The 19,950-nt window shown below is 33.3% G+C and overlaps 1 protein-coding gene across 1 annotated transcript in view; it reads right to left on the bottom strand.

Annotated features, from left to right (window-relative positions):
* DNAH14 (dynein axonemal heavy chain 14) overlaps positions 1-19,950 on the bottom strand; it is a 259,076-nt gene that overhangs the window by 102,606 nt on the left and 136,520 nt on the right. Inside the window, exons 44-52 of the mRNA XM_074351453.1 lie at positions 17,520-17,636; positions 12,552-12,710; positions 11,320-11,455; positions 9,705-9,766; positions 8,539-8,723; positions 6,980-7,108; positions 5,329-5,466; positions 4,153-4,320; positions 2,636-2,806 (exon numbers count right to left, since the gene is read on the bottom strand). Of these exons, the coding sequence (XP_074207554.1) occupies positions 2,636-2,806; positions 4,153-4,320; positions 5,329-5,466; positions 6,980-7,108; positions 8,539-8,723; positions 9,705-9,766; positions 11,320-11,455; positions 12,552-12,710; positions 17,520-17,636 (1,265 nt within the window). The remainder of the gene's footprint in view (positions 1-2,635; positions 2,807-4,152; positions 4,321-5,328; positions 5,467-6,979; positions 7,109-8,538; positions 8,724-9,704; positions 9,767-11,319; positions 11,456-12,551; positions 12,711-17,519; positions 17,637-19,950) is intronic.

The raw sequence follows: 19,950 nt of genomic DNA, 5'->3' as shown, positions 1-19,950 counted from the left end.
AATTATGTTTGTTTAGCAAATAACCCTAATGGTTGAAGGTTAGTGTGACATGATGGTTAAGAGAGTATCTGGAGTCAGATATTCAGGTTTTGAATAATGACTCCACCACTTAACTAGTTGTGTAACCTTGGGCAAATTCTTAATCTTACTCTGTCTCATTTTTCTTCATATATAAAATGACGATAACTGCAGGACTTATATTCCAGGGATGTTATGGAGATTTAACTGAGTAATGATATATAAAGCTCTTAAAACAGTGCCTGGCACATTGTAAGTTTTAACCATTATTAGAATTATCACATTTTCAAAAAGACAGCCAGCCAGCCAATCAGCTGATTAAATGGTATTGTATAAACCCAAATTCTTGCAGGAGTAATTTACATCCTTATGTTCTTAAAGAAGGTTTGATTAATATGTCTTTAATTTAGGGTACTGAAGCTGTCCTTGCTGTCCATAGGACTGACTTCTACTAGGGAAAGACCTGTCTCCTATAAGTACTTACTTGGTCATTTTATACTGCCTTTACGTCTATTCCTTGGTCTAGCAAAGTTTTAAAACTAAATTACAATTGGAATGTGTAGGGAGGGAGTTTTGGATCTTCTCCTGGGACAGGAATAAATTCTCTTTAGGTAGTTACTTTAGCAAAGTCTCTGCATTCCTTCCTTTATTCCTTTATTCATTCATTCCAGATATATTTATCAAGTACCAACAGTACTCCCAGTAAGGGAGGAGTTAAATTCTGGAGATTTAGACAGGAATAAAAACCAATGAGTTTGTTCCTGTGGAACTTATAGGTTAGACAGGCAATTATACCTTAATAAGGTCTCTGATAAGAAAAGCCTATAGTCCTCTGAGAATACAAAGAAAAGATGTTTAACCTGGAAAGAACGTGGTGTTGGCCAGAAAAGGCCACCGAGAGAGGAAACATGAGGTGAATCTTGAAGGATGGTCAGGAGTGAGACAAGGGAAGGGACTTACATGTGTAAAGGAAGAGGCAATAGAGACCACACTACATTTTGGCTAAAGTATGAGGGTGAGATGCTCAAATTTCTCACATGGATGGAGGTGTCAGTGGTAATGCCAGTTACTGAGGTGGGAGATACCGGGGCAGAGTTTCAGGGTGGTAGAGAGAGCGCAGTGAATGAAGACTGGAAATGTTTTTGCAAATGGTTTTGCATGTTGCTTATAAAGTACCCAGAGTAATATGAGACAGTTTTAGAAGTCAAACCAAAGTCTAACTATAGAATTCAGGCTCTTTCTGTCAAAGCACCTGCCTGTATGTAAGATCGGGTTCTTTTCAGTATGATGATAGCTTACATTTACTGAGTACTTACTATGTGTCAGAAACTGCTCTAAACACGTTACACAGATTAGTGCCATTAACTCTCACCACAGTCCTGTAAAGTAGGTACAATTTCTTCTCTTATTTCAGAGATGAGGAAACTGAGAGGTCACTTGCCTAAGGTTCCACAACTCATAAATGGAAGGGTTGGGCTTTGAAACTTGGGCAGCACCTGTGTTTGTAACCTCTGCATTCACCTGCTTCTCAGGCTATTAGGGAAGTAAACTGAGAACAGAAGAAAGGGCTGGAGATTCCAGTGTCTGAGTGAAGAAACTAGGGACAAGGTAAGTCTGAAGCATCACAAAAGAGTAGTCTCAAGGAGGGAAAGAAAGAAGAACTGCACACTAGGTAGAGCCCTGAGAGATTCTAGACAAGTAGGCAGAGGTGCTGGTGAATATGGAGATGCGTACCTAATGAAAAGATTATTTTACTAAGTGTTAAATAAAAGATTGGTAAGGGTGGAAGTGGTGTGGATTCACATGAATAATTATACCAAGAAGGATCTAGGCTGAAGAGCAGAAAACTTGGATTAAAGGAAAGTAATGACAGGAGTATCTAAAAAAATTTTTTTTAAGTTTTCTGAATTTGTGACTTATCTAAAAAGTACATGTGTATACCTATGTATGCATACATAAAGACACAGATTTACATTTATGTGTGTTGTATTCTGAGTTTATACGTATGTGTGTATCTTTACGTATAAAGGTTGTATTCCAAATTTCTCTTTCACTGTTATAAATAAAGTTGTACCATTGAATTTATTAAATTTCCTGGACTGCTACGAATAGGGTGGAGAAACTGGCACCACCAAAGAAGAGAGAAAAGAAAAGAAGAATGACTCTTGGAAAGCAATTCCAAAGGAATTCCTTAATCTTCTTGAGAGGAGTTAGCAAAGAGGTAGAATAACGGAGTCGAGTTCACAGCTCTGTTTAGTTACAACCCTTTCAGTGCAAATCAGTTACTGAAGCACTTTGCTTTATGACCTGGACTAAAGAAGCACCACAGAAACTATAGCGCAAAGGGCTGGTGATGGATGAGGGTTCTTGTTGAGGATCAAGAGAATGTACACATCTGCTAGTCCTGGAGGGAAATAAGCAGTTTGGAGGCTCTTAAGAGGACAAATGCATGAGCAAAGGCATCAAGACCTCATCATTTCCATCATACCAAATCTATAATTATTAAGACATTTTCAAGTGAAAAATTGAAAATTACAGAAATGTCTGAGGATGTTTATAAAACAATGCTGTTGATCAAAACACCATTTAAAATAATTTTTTAAATATATAATACTACCTGAAAATAATTCTCAATTTCCTTTGAAAGAAACTGATAGAAAAGCCCTTTTTCAGTTTGCTCAATTAAGCGATCGTGAAACACTCGGGTGGCTTCATGAACAAAGAACAGAGCAGCCATCTCTTTGGAGTTGATAACAAACTTGTCAGCTTGTAGCAATCCTAGGAGAAGCTATTAGGGATTAAAAAAAAATAACATTATAAGGTAGATTGTAAAGGCTCAATTCTTGCAGGTTTGTCTTTCCATACAAATAGAAGCAAGGTAAGAATTGTCAATTTCTATGAGTGATAATCTGGATTTTTGATGAGATAGGCAAGTTAGAAATCAGAGAAAACTGGCACAGCGTCACCTTTAGAAGGAGAGGGTTTAAGGACTCTTCAGGGGTTGGTGGTGATATAGAGGTGCTTCTTAATGTCGATATGTTCTAAGATTTCAAATTTGGATTAAAAATACTTATAACCCATTTCAAACACTATATGTGCTATTTTGGCCTAAAGTCCCATAACAAGGAGAGAAAGATCAAATCAAAAATTGTTTCTCTTAATATTTTATTTCTGAAAATTCTTTGACCAAGGCTGAAGACTAAATCAGCACTGTTGGCAACATTCCCTGGTGTAAAAAGCAAGGCTTGTGAAAATTCAGCATGTTTATGATATGCATACATGCTTTCATTTTCTGAGAGCTGCAATAAAATCTCAGAAATAAAGCAAAACCAAAGTCTATGTTATAATCTTGCCACTTCTTTCCATGCTGAGAATCTTAGCCAATATGTAACTGAGCAGGACCCTATGGGGCCTTCCTGGGACAGACCCCTCTCCCATGTCCTCTGCTTTAATTCCTCTGTAAAGTACCTAGATAATAGTATCTGATGCACATTTTTTGAGTTATTGTACAGCTTCTAAAACCTCCACCAAATGGAAGAAATTACTTGATGACTCTGATCACGTAGCCCCCAAACCTACTGGGGTCTAAGGATTAACCCCTGCGACATCACCCTTTTACCCCACCATCAACCAATCAGAGAATTGTGCACGAGCTGATTACATACCCTGAGATCCCCCTCCCTCCCCTGGCCTTTAAAAATGCTTGCCTACAATCCATTGGGTAGTTTGGGGGTTTTTTAGTGCTAGCTGTCCTGGATTCTTCTATGGCGCCTTGCAATAAACGCTGCATTTTCCTTCATCACAACCTGGTGTCATTAGATGGGCTTTACTGTAAGTGGGCGAGTGGACCCAAGTTTGGTTTGGTACAAATGTTCTAACAGCCTTAGTGGTTTCACCATTGAATTCTCTGTATGGAATTATTGTAATGATTCTTTTAAACTGACTCATGGGATAAGCTGCTAATAAACAGCAAAACCAATTAACTTGAATTTCTCTTTTTTTCCCCTTCTAACGATTTAATGTTGGCAGTGTCAGTGAGTAGGGAAATGGAGAGAGAAAACGAGTCAATTCAGTAGTTATAGTTCTTCAACTTAAATTTTAAAATTAAGCTAGAGAATGAATTTGAAAACAAACCTTAAACATATCTCGAAGATTAAACATGTAGTGACATTTAGTTGGAGTTGGTAACATACTCTGACATACTTGATAGTATACAGCTAGAGAGCAAGATATTATTTGATCCTTAGTTTTCTGAACTTCGGGCGTGAAGTTATTGATGGAGAAATACATTCCCAAATGAGCCTTTAAAAAGAAATTTTATAATTTAGTTTCCAAAAAAAATTTCAGCACAATATTTCTAGTAATCTCCATTTTAAGGAGATGTGTATACTATAATGGAGGATTAATTTCATTTAAAATATTAGTAATTAAAATCCATTTTAAACAGGTGGCTGACTAGTGCAAAGACATTCTGGATGTTGAGAACTGAGGAAAATTTCAATTAGTCCTAATTTGGTGAATGATCTAGAGGCACATGTTATGTGTCCTCTGGGGACAATTGATACCCCACCTGTATGCATATCAGAGATACTGAAAATTCTTCCATATGCTTGCTCCCCAGTAGATGTTACTAGAAGAAATATAAGATGATAGAACTATTATCTCAGTTAAAATTGGTATATGTATATATTCTATATCAGGCTTTTTTTTGAGGTGTAGATTATTGATCACTTGTAGAATTATTAAGTTCTTTTTGAAAAACAGATTTTAAAAATTAAGCTTTAAATTTTGTTATAATGAAGAATACCAATTAGTTTTGAAGAATTTAGTAATCTTGCATAAGACTTATTTTCTAATCAAACTAGATTTCATGTTGAGCCACTTTCCGAATAAGATGTTTCAGAATTTTTTCTCATTATTTTTTTATTCTGTAAGAAAATGAAAAGAACAAATACTAGCAAAAATCTGAATATGCTTGTTAATAATGCAGATTCCTGAGCTCCATCTCAGATATGCTGGATTACAATCTCTGAAAATAAAATCTTGGGATCTACATTTTAAACACTCATTAAGCATGCACCAATGTGTTTTTCTTATCTATGCTAAATTATGCTTTTGTTATTTAGAGACAAATTATAACAATAGGCCAGAAAATATTATACGGAAGAATAAAATCCATCCCCTTAAGAGAATTTTCTTTTTTTATTAGTGGTTTTAAGTTCTCACATTTACCTTTATACTATAGAATTAAACTGTTTCTTGTTTGTTTGTTTTTGTTTGTTTTCATAGAAGGTGAACTAGATATATTACCTGGAAAATAGTATGTAAAGCACTTTGTGGGAGATGAGGCAATACCAGAATTGAAAAATGTCTGAGCAGACGTGGGCTAATAGTCCTCCTACCAACTGGAGAAACACAAGCTGCAACTACAGAGAGATCTTGAATATTCTGTGGGAAGAGTAAAAAGGAAGAGTAACTAAATGCATCTGTGGAGAGTGAAATATACACCCATTTCCCAGCCCCCCAAAGGATGAAAGATTTAAAAATGTTTAGGCAAAGAGATGATTACTTAATGCAAAATAAAAATTATGACAGTAATAGAAATCTATATCCTCTGAAGAATTAACACAACCTTAATGTAATTCCAAGACATGTTACTTCTAGGAGCCTTTCTAAATGTCATCGAGAAATATCCTATTTAAAAAAAAAAAAGTCATTGGAAAATAAGCAATATGTTATTGAGGCTAGCAAAAAGGATTCTGTTGATAAGTGAGAAATCAGGAGAAAAGCCTGGTGAGAGTATCTCCAGAGAAGCCAGGACTAGCTGGGTGACAAGACTGATTGTTCACATAATAATCTGACGTATTACAGCATCACAGCATTGTAGAACTAGGTGGAATCATAATGAGTCATCTAGTCTGCTCACATCAGGGTGATTTTAACAGCTTTTTTCTCTGCCTATGCTCATGTCCAAGGCCACAGAAATCCCAAAAAGGTCTGCCTCATTGTTTTCCTGTCAGTTCAAGGAACTTCTTCAGGCTGTATATACTAAACCTATTTCTTGCTTTCTCTCCCCACCACCCCTCGCCCCGCTAGTCTCTGGGATTCTCCCTGGTGGGCTGCATCTGGATTCTTTTCTCTGCTTTGGGTTGATAGTTGATTCAGACAGTCTGACTGGTGTCTGAGCTGATGTCACTCACCAGCAATTATGCCGTATCCAGGATCCTGGACTCAAGTTTGTCTGAGACATGAAACCATTTGTAATACAACCATCTAATTCTACAGATGAGGAATTGAATCGAGGAAAGTTTAAATGATAAAGTCAGTTCTGGAACACAGGGCTTGTGATTTCCAGAACAGGAACAAATAAGGAGAAAAGTGTATTTATTTACTTACTTACTTACTTACTTACTTACTTACTTACTTACTTATTTATTTAAACTTAAGCCATTCTGATTTAGTTCAACTCAACAAAAATAATTGCACAGGAATACCTCCCTGGAATTTTTTTTGACTTTCTAATACTTCTGAAAATCCTTTATGTTCTTGAAAATAAAGATGCAGAGTAGTCTTACACAGAGATTAAGGATGTGTTTCTTAAGCCACATTTTCACTAGCTTTTCTCATACGCATTGACTGCTCATGCACTGAAAAATTTGATTAATTATTAATGGGCTTAACAATAGTGAACATTTTTTGGCTCAGAAACTAAACCTACAGGACACACTTGCAATTTCCACAAAGTTTTAATCCTACTAAAAGTAGAATTTCTATGAACCCATGCACTTGTGCTAAATTGCAAAGATGTAACTGGCATGGTTAAATCAGCATCTCAACTTTTCTCTTTATGTCCATCTGATTAGATTTTCTGTATTTCAAACTTAATTCCTTCAACATTGTTATAAATATTCATTGTTAAGTAACAATGCTTAACTTGAACAATATCTTAGTATGTACATACCTTCCATGCAATTTTTTCAGTATCATAAATTCCTCCCAAATCTAATAATTGTCTGATTAATTCCAGGGGTGGCTGTGCTCCATACATATCTGATTCTGGTATATTCAGATCATCGATAAATGCTACAATCTTAAGGAAGACAAAAGGTTTAAAAAAAATTAAACTTCTTTAATTTATGAATTAGAAATATTAAGTATGCTATGGGGTAAGGCCAAAGGTCTATTTTTCTATTAAAATCAGCAGACTGAATTCTATTTTGAAGGTGTGATTTTAGAAAACAACTAATCTAATCAGGGCTATTACAAAGGAATGTGGTTATTATTCATTTAACATTTTCCTGTTGAATGCCTAATTGGCAACACGTTGTTTTAGGTATTTCAGTATTTATTTCATATGCATCTTGGTTTAGGAATACAACTGTCATCTAGAACTAGACTTTAAAAATTCTTCTGCAAATGCTGTTGTCATGGACAGCCAGCAGAAAATTCAGACATGTTTCCAGTTTTAAAATCTGTGTTACTTTCAACCTTTGAAAATACTATGCATTTAAGTGTATTGATTGTAATCTCTGTGTGAATTAGCCCCTTTAGGCTGCATTTATTTTTATAAAACAAGTAAAAATTTTAAAAAAAATTATTTATTTTGAATTACCTAATTTGTAACTGTATCATTTTTTTTTTTTTGTAAGACACTTAGTTTCTCCTCTTTTGTATCACCAACTGGATGATTACAAACTGATTTGATCAAAATTTCTCTTACCTGCATTTTTCATTTCTGTGATTAGGTTGACCAATTATTATCCTTTTCAAAATCCCTAAAATGTATGCAATTAAGCAAAGACTCACCAACTTTATCTAAATCTTTAGTTAAAGTTAAGGGAATCTGAAGCAAACCCTTAAAAGTTCTTGAAATTGATGAGCACAGGGGTTAAACTCAAGGGCTCCTAAGGCCTCCTTTTAATTTCTTATTAATCAATCCTGCAAACCTCTAGGCCCTGAACTTATTTTATGGTACTGAACTGGAATCACTGATTGTACATTTCAGTTGTGACAGAGGGTTTGGTTTAACAAATGGACAGTTAATAATGTACTGAGCAGACTGAGGGTAAGAATAAGAAACACCTAATACCATTTCAAGGAAGTAGGTGTTGTCTAAGTTATAACAAAGCTATTCTCGTAACACCTTTCCTTGAGGCTCTGGATATCACAAGTTTCTCTTCCTTTTAGAGTCTCAAGCCTTGGCCACTGGAAGAAAATGTGCTAAAAGCCAACTGACATCTAACTCATTTTCCAGCCTCCTTATCTGCTCATGTTTAATTCAGATTCCAATAGTTTCTTTTGGCTTTAATAATTCTGAATCAGTATAATTCATCATGTTGTAAACTGAATTATATTGATTTGAAAACTAAAGTTTCCATTATAAAGTATATTTTCTAGTAATGTTAGGAGTGTATATTACACTTATCTTTTTCTACTTATTAGTATTAATTAAAATAAGTCATTTTATAACTTGAGTAGTAAGTCAGCATGTTAGTCAGTAGTTAACGGGAGGTGTTTTACCCTGCTGCTTTCTGGTGCTCCAAGAGTGTCTTTAGTTCTTCTTACTAACTTCTTAAGGATCATCTCCTTAGCTTTGGCAGCTGTTGTACTGATGTTAAAGTTTATTGAAGAGATTATAATTCCCTTATTGTTATTTTTAAATGAACTTTCATCAGTTTTAACTGCCGGGTTTTTTGTAATCTTATCTATGATGCCAAATACAGAAAGAAAACCAATTTACAACGCTTTAAGAATATTTCTGCTTTATTTTAAGGTGTTAAGAAATATGAAAATGACATAATTTTAATGTATCGTTGTCATTTTCAAGAAATTACTCTGAGAACATTTTAGTGAGAGAAGGAATATCAACTCTGAAATAATTCCAAACATTTCCTTACATCTTCATGGCTAAAAGTGTCTCTGCAACTGTAGTCAAATGCAACGGTATGAAAACTCATAGAACCCTCTTTTCATTTATGCACAATACACACATATAACTTTTCCTGCTTTTAAAATAGTTAGATTTCCAGTATGCTATATTTATAATGAAATTACTCATGAAAGATCTAAAAGCAGCACGTAGGTGTATCCACCAAATGACACGTTCTTGGAGTGAGAATCATCCAGAAGGATTATTTGGGATGGAGCTACAGCAAAAGTAAAGGTAAATACAAAATCAAAAATCTCTTCTTGCAGGAATCTTGTGGCCAGTCTCCCTTTCCTTTTCTGTAGATTTCTCTCGGCCACCTATCTTTTCCTCTTCAGAAATGGAATTGCTGCTCCCAACACTAGTAAATCAGAATTTTCAAAGTTGAGGCTTCTGAAACTTCATGTGTCTTTCTATTGTATGGCTCGATTTGAGAACTCCTACAGAATCGCAGCTTTTCTACCGCATTATTTCTAAAAGCATTGAAGAGTAGAATAGACAGTTATCTTCAGTTACTTTTAGACTTAGTCTTAAGTTTCCACTGATAAGCCAGGGTATCAGCGTTCTGGTAAGCAGTTACAGGACCCCTCTACCATGACCATTCTAGCTTTCAAGTAGGGTAGAACAGTTTGAAATGATAGTGGATATTTTTCGGGATTTTAAACTAACAACTGAACCTTTTTTTCTAAGATATTTGACAGTATGAAATGACTTGCAAATGGCTGAGATAGGAAAGTTTTTAAACTACTGTAATACATACCTAGACTTCCAGTTGCTGTCTTATTAGTTTCAGAAAGCAAGATGCTGATGTTCTGTTTCAGGCTATTGGAATAAAACGTTTTAAGGATTTAAAATTAGCTTATTTACTATAGTAGCCATATGAACAAAAAATAAAGAAAGTATTAGTGTGTGATTGATTTTATTTTTATCTCCTATAAGGAAACAAATTTTTTTTTTTCCGTTCACACTTTTAAAGATAAAATTAGTGTCACCATTAGAACTGATACTCAAATTTAACAAAATATAGGCTTACTCTAAAAAACTAACTGGGCAAATTCCTAGCATGCCAGGCTATGGATATTTTCTATGGATAGGAAGTTGTTAACTCTCATGTCTCTTTATAAAATGCATTTTGACTTATGGATCAATCCATAAAAGGCCCATTCACTTTTATTTTGGTTTTGTCTTTAAGGCTTCCTTTTTCTTATGTTATCTTTCTTTAATGTTAAAATCCACTTCCGTTTAAAGACTGAACGTACAGTAAAATCAATTTTTTCATACTCCATTATTTATGATTATAATAATTTGGATAAGGAATGATTCCTATTGTATTAATGTATTAAAATTTTTAATTATTTCTCTGATTTCTTAAGGCCTTAATTAAATACAGTAGGATTCTATTCCAAAATCATTAGTGTGAGACATAGATGGTGGTGGCTTGGATTAAAAGTGACATTGAAAAAAAGAGAAGTAGAGGAATTCAGATGTACTGTGAAGCTAGAACAGACTTGACTAATAGGAAATTAGTTACAGGGCAGGGAAAAATGGGGACATAGGGGTTGGGAGGAATCACAAGGGCTCTGGAGATGGACTGGTGAGAGAGAAGAGGGGAATTCAAAGACAATTTCTAGATTTCAGGCTTGCATAATTGGGTCTCATTTACTGTGACAAGAAACACTGGAGGAAGAATAGGTTTAGAAGAGAAATCAAGAGTTATGTTTTGGCTATGTTAATGTTGGGATGCTCATGAGATATCCAAGTATACATGTGATGAGACACAGGCAGGTGGATATATGAGACTAATGATTAGAGGAAAGGTCTGATATGATTTTCTCCACGATTCCATCTTATTCAAGTCAAACAACATTGGGCTTCTCTAATATTTTAACAGAATTAGAATTATCTTTAAACATTTACAGTTTTTATTTGCACAATTTAAATTTCTCTCTCATTCCTTTTTTTTTCTTCAGGATGAGACACACAGAATGACAAAGTTTTTGTGAAGAATACTTTTTACATTTGATAAGAAGGAAATATATTTCTACTGCAGCAAAACCAATTATACACAACATTTTATTTGTAATTTTTAAGTGTATTTTTTTCAGGGAAGAAAACAGTTTAGAGTTGCACTTTATTATTTAAAGCAACTTGAGATTTTAAACTTAGTTATATTTAAAATAAATGTAAGAATTCTTCATTTAAAAGAATTAATTCAGTTGTTAATACTTTGGAAAAGTAATAAAGATTTTCTTCTTAACTCCTCCTTTGAATAATTCTGCATTTTCACACAACAGATTTGCTTTTTAAAAGCCTTATATATTAAGGCAAACTTTGTTTTTTTACCAGACAAATCAAATTTAGAGTTTAATAAATACAACCTTGATTTTTTAATTTCGTTATATAAAAGGACTTCTCCTAAAATTGACCCATATTTCACATCGAATGCTCCTGAGCCCTCTAACTTTTCAAGCATTTGATTAATGGCAGTGGTCTTCCCAACACCAAAGTCTCCTAAGGGGAAAAACGCATTAGGTTAGATTTACATACAAGAAAATGAATAGATGCTAACATATTAAAATGAAACAATAACATTTTGTTTCATTTGAAAATTGCACAAAAAGTATATTTTTACTTTTCCCTTTTAAAAATGTGGTTAAGAATGGGTAAACAAGAAAGTTAATATAAAAATCTCTAAAATCATATGAATTACTTACATTTCCTAAAAAAGAATAGATTAGGAGTTAGTCATTATTTTTATCAAATGTTCAGTTAAGTCTATTGCAAACCTTTTTGCTTATAGAATAGCAGAACTACTACATGAAATTAATTTTTCCTGAAAATTTTTGCCAACACAACTTGGGAGACAAATTTGATGATAAACTCCTTATTGCAGTAGAACAGAGAGTCGTGACTTTTTAATCCATCAAATATTAAGTAAAACTAAGAATTTCCTTAGACCAAACTGTGGCCAGGTATGGGTTACCAGAGAGTTCCAATTTCATTTTGTCTGAATACTTTGACGATAGAACTGGGAAAGTGATACTATTGTCTCTGGTGAGAGACAACACAACTTAGAGAGTTGGAAAAGATACTTAATGGGGTGAAATAAATGTTAAGAGTGAGTAGGAGCTGTACTGAATTACTCCTTTGTAATGGTACTAAATAATGGTAAAGGATTGAAAAAATTTAACATTGGGTCGAGGAATTATGTGTGTAAAATTTTTTTCAAATCAGGCAATTTCTTTATTTTTTTCTTATATGTAGTTATGTGTATAAACTGAAGTAATAAATCAAGCAATATAACATCAGTGCCTCTCTGAGGATCTTAGCCCACAGGCTGTAGAGGTCATACATATATTAGTCCCATAGTTCTACTTCTGGACTTTGTCTTGAAGGTAATGAAAAGATGAAAAAAATTTATAATGTCCTGTATTGGCAAACATGTGGGGAAATGGCCATTCATATACTGTTAGTAAGAATACATATTGATATAGTCACTATAGCTTTCCAGGGCATATTTTTTCCCATTTGTAAAATAAAATAGTTGGACTAAATAATTACTAAGCCTCTTCCTAACTCTGAAACTCTTATTTAAATATTTTAATACCTGTGAGAAGTACAGGGCAGGAGTTCTTTAAAAGAAGGCTTATGAGAAATGAAAGGCACATTGTGTCTCTGGTAGCAATGTAATTAATGTTCTCTCCACATTCTGTTATCTTCAAGACGTCTTCACTGGATCCTTGAGTATCAGCTAGTATTGAAGCTCCTAAATTAAGAATTATTTTCAAGTTTCAAATGACCTATAAATAAATGTTAACCTCATCTTTTAGGTACTAAATAATTTTCTGGAAAAGTCTGTACATTATAAAACAATTTAAACATACACAGATAAGCCAAAATTGTTAGAAGTGCCTGTGAACTTCTGCTGATCTCAGATATTTTCTCTTTCCATTCATATTCTCAGCTAGTGAACTCACACACACATTTCTAAGTCCACCATACGCAAACTCTGATTTTTCTACCACCAAACCTACTCATTTGCTCTTACATGCAATGTGAGCATCTCCTTCACCTATATCCTAGTAACCCAAGTCCCATACTGTGTACATTGTTTTGCAATTTTAAAAAATTTAGTGCATTTTAGAGATCATTTTATAATAGTAAAGATTTTTTTCTGATTACTATTATTTAATGAATGTACTACAAAATTTTCACCAGTGCTCCAATGATTGATACTTACAGTATTTCCAATCTTTTGCTATTATAAATAAAGCTGAGTTTATATAATACACACATGTCATTTTGCACATATGTTGAATAGTTTTCTTAAGTAGAGTTGCTGGGTCACTATAAAATAGCATATGATTTATAGTTTTGATAGATATTGACAAATTGCCCTCTAATGTTTGAAAGTCTCAGAGTCCTCACATTTTTGTCAAAGGTATCAAATTTTTTGATGCTCATCAATATTATAGGTGAAAAAAACATATCTAGTTCTAATTTACTTTGCATTTCTCATATTATGAGTCAATTCTTTTTGTATTTTAGAGCAACTTCTTTTTCTATGAACTATTTATTTATATTTTTATCATTTTCTTAAAGGAAATGAGCAATTGGTCTTTTATTTTGACTTGTAGAAGCTACTTATATATTAAATGAATTAGCTCTTTGTGATACTTATTGTGATTGTGACTTTACATAGAGGATAGAGCACACAGTAGGTCACAAAACAAGCCTCAACAAATTAAAGAGGAGAGAAATTATATCAAGTTTCTTTTCTGACCACAACAATATGAAACTAGAAATCAACCAAAGGGAAAAAAACAGGAAGAGAAGGAGCACACGGAAACTAAACAACATCCTACCCAAAACAAAAACAAAAACCAATGGGTCAATGATGATATCAAAGAGGAAATCAGAAAATACCTCCACAGAAAGGAAAATGAAAACACAACTTCACAAAATCTATGGGATGCAGCAAAAGGAGTCCTAAGCGGGAAGTTCATAGTAATAATAGGCCTCCCTCAAAAAACAAGAAAAACCTCCAATAAAAAACCCTATCTGCTACCTAACAGGATGAGAAAAAGAAGAATAAAGAAAGACCAAAATCAGAAGGAAGGAAGGAAATAACAAAGATTACAGAGAAAAAAAAGAAAATAGAGATTAAAAAACAATAGAAAAGATCAATAAAACAATACTTGATTTTTTGAAAAGATAAACAAAATTGACAAACCTGTAGGAGGTTCAGTAAGAAAAGAGAGAGGACTCAAATAAATAAAAAAAAAAAGAAATGAAAGAGGAGAAATAACAAGCAATATCACAGAAATACAAAAAGTGATAGGAGAAAGCTATGAACAGTTATACGCCAACAAAATGGATGACCCAGAATAAATGGACAAGTTTCTAGAAACACACAGTCTGCCAAGACTGAGTTAAGAAGAAACAGATAATTTGGAAGACTGATCAGTAGAAGTGAAATAGAATATGTAATTAAAAAAAAAATTCCCTGCAAACAAAAATCCAGGACTGGACAGTCTCACTGGGGAATTCTACCAAACACAAAAAAGAAGAATTTATACTTATCCTCCTCAAACTTTTCTAAAAGATTGAAAAGGAGGGGACACTTCCAGTCTCATTCTATGAAGCCACCATTATCCTGATACCAAAACAAGAAAAAGGCACCATGAAAAAAGAAAATTACAGGCCAATATCTTTGATAAGTGTAGATCCAAAAATCTTCAACAAAATATTAGCAAACTGAATTCAACAATACATAAAAAGGGTCATACACCATGATCAAGTTGTATTCATTCCAGGGTTACAAAGATGGTTCAACATATGCAAATCAATAAACATGATACACCACATTAACAAAAGGAAAGGCAGAAACCACATAATCATCTCAATAGATGCAGAAACACATTTGACAAAATTCAACATCAATTCATCATAAAAATTCTCATCAAAGTATGTATAGAGGGAACATACATAAACATAATGAAGGCCATTTATAACAAACCCACAGCCAATGTCAAACTCATCATTGAAAGGTGACATCCTTCTCACTAAATTCAGGATAAGGCAAGGGTGCTCACCCTTACTGCTTCTATTTAACATAGTATTGGAAGTCCTAGCCACAGCAATCAGACAAGAAAAAGAAATAAAAGATAAACAAACTGGAATTCAAGAGGTAAAACTGTCAATTTCTGCAGATGACATGATACTCCATATAGAGAATACTAACCTCCACACAAAAACTATTAGAATTAATAAATGCATGTAGCAAGGTTGCAGGATACAAGATAAACAGAAATATGTTTTATTTTTATACACTAATAATGAAATATCAGAAAGGGAAATTAAAAAAAAATCCCATTGAAAGTCATATCAAAAAAATAAAATAAATATAAACTTAACCAAGGAGGTGAAAGACCTATAAACTGAGAACTACACAACATTGATAAAAGAAATTAAAGATAATTCAAAGTAATGGAAAGATATCCTGTGCTCTGGATTAGAAGAATATTGTTAAAATGTCCATACTACTCAAAGCAATCTACAGACTGAATGCAATCACTATCAAAATACCCATGACATTTTTCACGGTACTAGAACAAATATTTCTAAAATTTATATGGAACCAAAAAAAGACCCAGAATTGCCAAAGTAATGCTAAGAAAAGAGAACAAAACTGGAGATATAATTCTCCCAGAGTTCAGACTATACTACAAAGCTACAATAATCAAAACAGCATGGTTCTGGCACAAAGATACATAGATTATTGGAACAGAATAGAGGGTCCAGAAATAAACCCATGCATGCATAGTCTATTAATATACAACAAAGCAAGCAAGAATATCCAATGGAGAAAAGACAGTCTCTTCAGTTAGTGGTACTGGGAAACCCAGACAGCTATATGTGAAGCAATGAAATTATAACATTCTTTCATGTTATATATAAACATAAACTCAAAATGGTTTAAAGACCTAAATATAAGACATGACACCATAAAACTCCTTGAAGAGAACACAGGCAGAACACTCTTTTACATAAATTCTAGGAATATTTTCTTAGATTGGTCACCCAAGGCAAAAGAAATAAAAACCAAAACAAACAAATGGGACCTAATCAAACTTAAAAGCTTTTGCACAGCAAAGGAAACCATCAACAAGATGAAAAGACAACCTATGGAATGGGAGAAAGTATTTGCAAATGATGTGAGCAACAAGTGGTTAAAGTCCAAAATATGCAAATAGCTCATACAACTTAATATCAAAAACAAAGAACCCAATCATAAAATGAGACATAAAGAGACATTTTTCCAAAGAAGACATACAGATGGCCAACAGGCACATGAAAAGATGCTCAACATCACTGATCACTAGAGAAATGCAAATCAAAAGCACAATGAGGTATCACCTCACACCTGTCAAAATGGATATCATCAAAAATTCTACAAATAATAAAACTGGAGGAGATGTGAAGAAAAGGGAACACTCATACATTGTTGGTGGGGATGTAAATCGGTACAACCACTGTGAAAACAGTATGGAGGTTCCTTAAAAAACAACTAAAAATAGAACTGCCATATGAGCATAAGCAGGTCCTTATCTTCGTGTTATACATGACAATGGAGATAGAATATGTGAAGCGTTCTGACCTCAAGAAGGACATGAATGAAACCTTCCAAGAGAAGTTCCTGCACATCAAGTTCACAATGAGTAAAATTAGCAGTTTAAACAGGGAGATGCAGAGCCTCTCTGAAGAGTGCAGCCTTGGACCCTGTGTCCATGGTCTATGTGTATTTGGAGTGTGCTCCTTACCACTAAGATCAGCAGTGACCACCTCAAGAACCAAATCAGATGCCTCACTGACAAATTAAAAGAAAGTTTTTGATTCAACAGATGGGATCTAACAGGGTATGGGTTCACAGGGCTCATGACCCTGGAACTTGCTCTTGAGAGAAACCTCACCTCAAAGCAATTCAACTCAATTTTCACTTATTGAATTTTTTATATTTGCTAGAAATCTACATGAAGTACATTACTCTATATTAAGTTCTTGCCTCTAACTTAAACCAAGCTCTCAAAATACAACAACTTTCTACATCTTTATTTCTATATGTAGAAGCAGAATATTGAGAATAATAATGATTTAGTACATTTAGTGGATATTTGTAAAACTATGATTATTATATTTGTTTCTAATTTAGCAGTTTCCTTTACAATCAAGTGTAGTTCTTACATATATATTTTGCCTATTTTAGGAGAAATCCCTTCTCTTTTCTCCTTTCAATCATCACAGCCAATTAAAATAATAAATATTTCCATTAGAAATTCTTTCCATGAATTATAGTTTTAAAATGTACAACTGACTAAATTAAATACATTTAAACTTCCTCAGAAAGCAATATTCAAAAGTTCTTTTTAAAAGGCATGTTTTGTAAACAAAGATCTAAAGTGGTTTATGTACAAACTGGGAATACATCAGTCCTTAAAGTTGCTGACATAACTAGTTTTACATATAATCTCAATATTTTAGAGAGGTTAGAGCATAGTTATTATAATATTCTTACCTCTTTGAATTAGTGTCTGAATACTAGGGAGTAATTCTGACCATGGTATAAATTCACATTGCTGTATATCCACAAAATACCCAAAGATAGAACGCTCACCATTTGGAATGCTGATGCCTACATTTGAAAATAATAATAAATAAATCCAAGTAAGAAAGAGGTTCACTTACGGACTGTTTCACTAAGGATATGATCTCTACTTGAAAGATTTGATTGTTGAATCAGAAATAATAACTATTCACCAAGGGTATATCCAAATATATAAAACAGGCCTTTTTTCTACTAATCTTTAATTGTATAAAGGAAAAGGTTTTATTAACTTTGTCTTTTATTTGTATCTAGAAAACAAGGTGACTCATGATCTGATATCCCTTGAAATCTTACCCAGAAGTTCTGCTTATTACCATGTGTTGTATATTATTAAATACCAGTCATATACTGGTTGTGGTTAAGCTAATATATTAGCAAGTATGATACTTACTTGCAAATCACATTTACTTTTTCATTATAAAAGTAATAAATTTTCTAAATAGATTCTAGAGTATACAGAATAATAAAAGCAAAAGAATTTAGCCATGGTTTCAACATATGAAAATAAGTGTTAATATCTGATATATTTATTTGAATCATTTATAAAATTTTTACATACAGTAAATTCACTTTTTTGGGGTATATGGTTCTATGAGTTTTTTCTACCACATGCATGTATTCTTGTAATAACCGTAATAGGCAGGATACAGAACAATTCTAAAATCTTTAAGGATTCCCTAGTGCTGCCTCTTTTGTATTCAGATTCTTCTACCAACCCTAACTCCTGGCAACCACCCATCTGTTCTCTATTTTTATATTTTACTTTTCCCAGAATGCCATGCAAATGGAATCATACAGTATAGAACCTTTTGAAACAGAGTTCAATCACTTAGCATAATGCATTTAAGATTCATCAATATTGTTCATCATTATTCATCAGTAGTTCATTTCTTTTCATTGCTGAGTGGTATTCTACTGTCTGGATGTACCACACTTTGCTTATCCGTTCTTGCATTAAAGAACATTTGAGTCATTCTCAATTTTTGTCAGTTATGAATAATGTTGCCTAAATATTTGAGTATAGGTTTTGGTGTAAATATAAGTTATCATTTCTCTAGGAGAAATATCCATAGGTGAAATGCTGGAGCATATGGTAAGTGCATATTTTGCAATTTAAACATTGTCATAGTGCTTTCCAGAGTGGCTACATCTTTTCTTCTTTCCAGTTTTACTGAGACATAATTGACATAAAGTATTGTTTAAGTTCAAAGGTGTACAGAATGATTTGACTGACATACTTCATGAATGATTACCATAATTTAGTGAACACCCATCATCTCATATAGATACAAAATAAAAGAAAAAATATTTTTCCTTGTCATAAGAACTTTTAGAAATTATCTTTTTATCTTATAATTAGCAATATGAAAGTTCATGTTACTATGTATCCATGCTAACACTTGGTATTACTTTAAGATTTCCTACTTTACCAGGTTTATTGAGACATAAATGACAAATGATAGTGTGTAAATTGAAAGTATACAATGTGATGATTTGATTACACATATATTGTGAAATGACTACCACTGGAAGGCTAGTTAACACCTCTATCACCTCATGTAATTATCTTTTCTGGGTGAATGAGAACACTTAAGAGCTACTCTCTTAGCAATTTTCACATCTATGGTACAATATTGTTATCTGTAGTAGTCAACATGCTGTACATTACAACCCCAGAACTTATTTATCTTGTATCTGGAAGTTCATATTCTTTGACCAACATCATATTTCCCCCACTTTCCTAGCACTTGGCAATGACCATTCTATTCTGTTTCTGAGTTTGCTTTTTTAGAACCCACATATAAGTGAGAACATACAGTACTTCTCTTTCTCAATATGACTTATTTCATTTAGCAGAATTTCCTTCTATTTTTTATGACTGAATAATACTCCACTGTATATACACGCTACATTTTCTTTACCCATTTATCTGTCAATGGACACTTAGATTGGTTCCATGTCTTGACTATTGTAAATAATGCTGCAATTATCATGGGGGCGGGGATATCTCCTGAGACAGTGATTCCTTTGAATACATATCTAGAAATGAGATTGCTGGATCATCCTGTATCTCTATTTCTATTTTCTCAGGAACCTCCAAACTGTTTTCATAGTACCCCTCAACAGACATCTGACTTAAGGACTTGTAGTATATATATGCAATGGACAATTATTCAGCCATAGAAAAGAGTGAACTTTTGCCATTTGCAGCAACCTGGATGAACCCAGAGAATATTATGCTTAGTGAAGTAAGTCAGAGAAAGGCAAATACTGTATGATATCATTTTTATGTGGTGTCAAAACATAATACAAATGACAGTATATGTAAACAGAAATTGCC

Source organism: Camelus bactrianus, chromosome 23 (genome assembly GCF_048773025.1).
Source record: "Camelus bactrianus isolate YW-2024 breed Bactrian camel chromosome 23, ASM4877302v1, whole genome shotgun sequence".
NCBI lineage: Eukaryota > Metazoa > Chordata > Mammalia > Artiodactyla > Camelidae > Camelus > Camelus bactrianus.
Note: the sequence above shows the minus strand (reverse complement) of the source record. Positions and strands in the feature narration are given on the sequence as shown.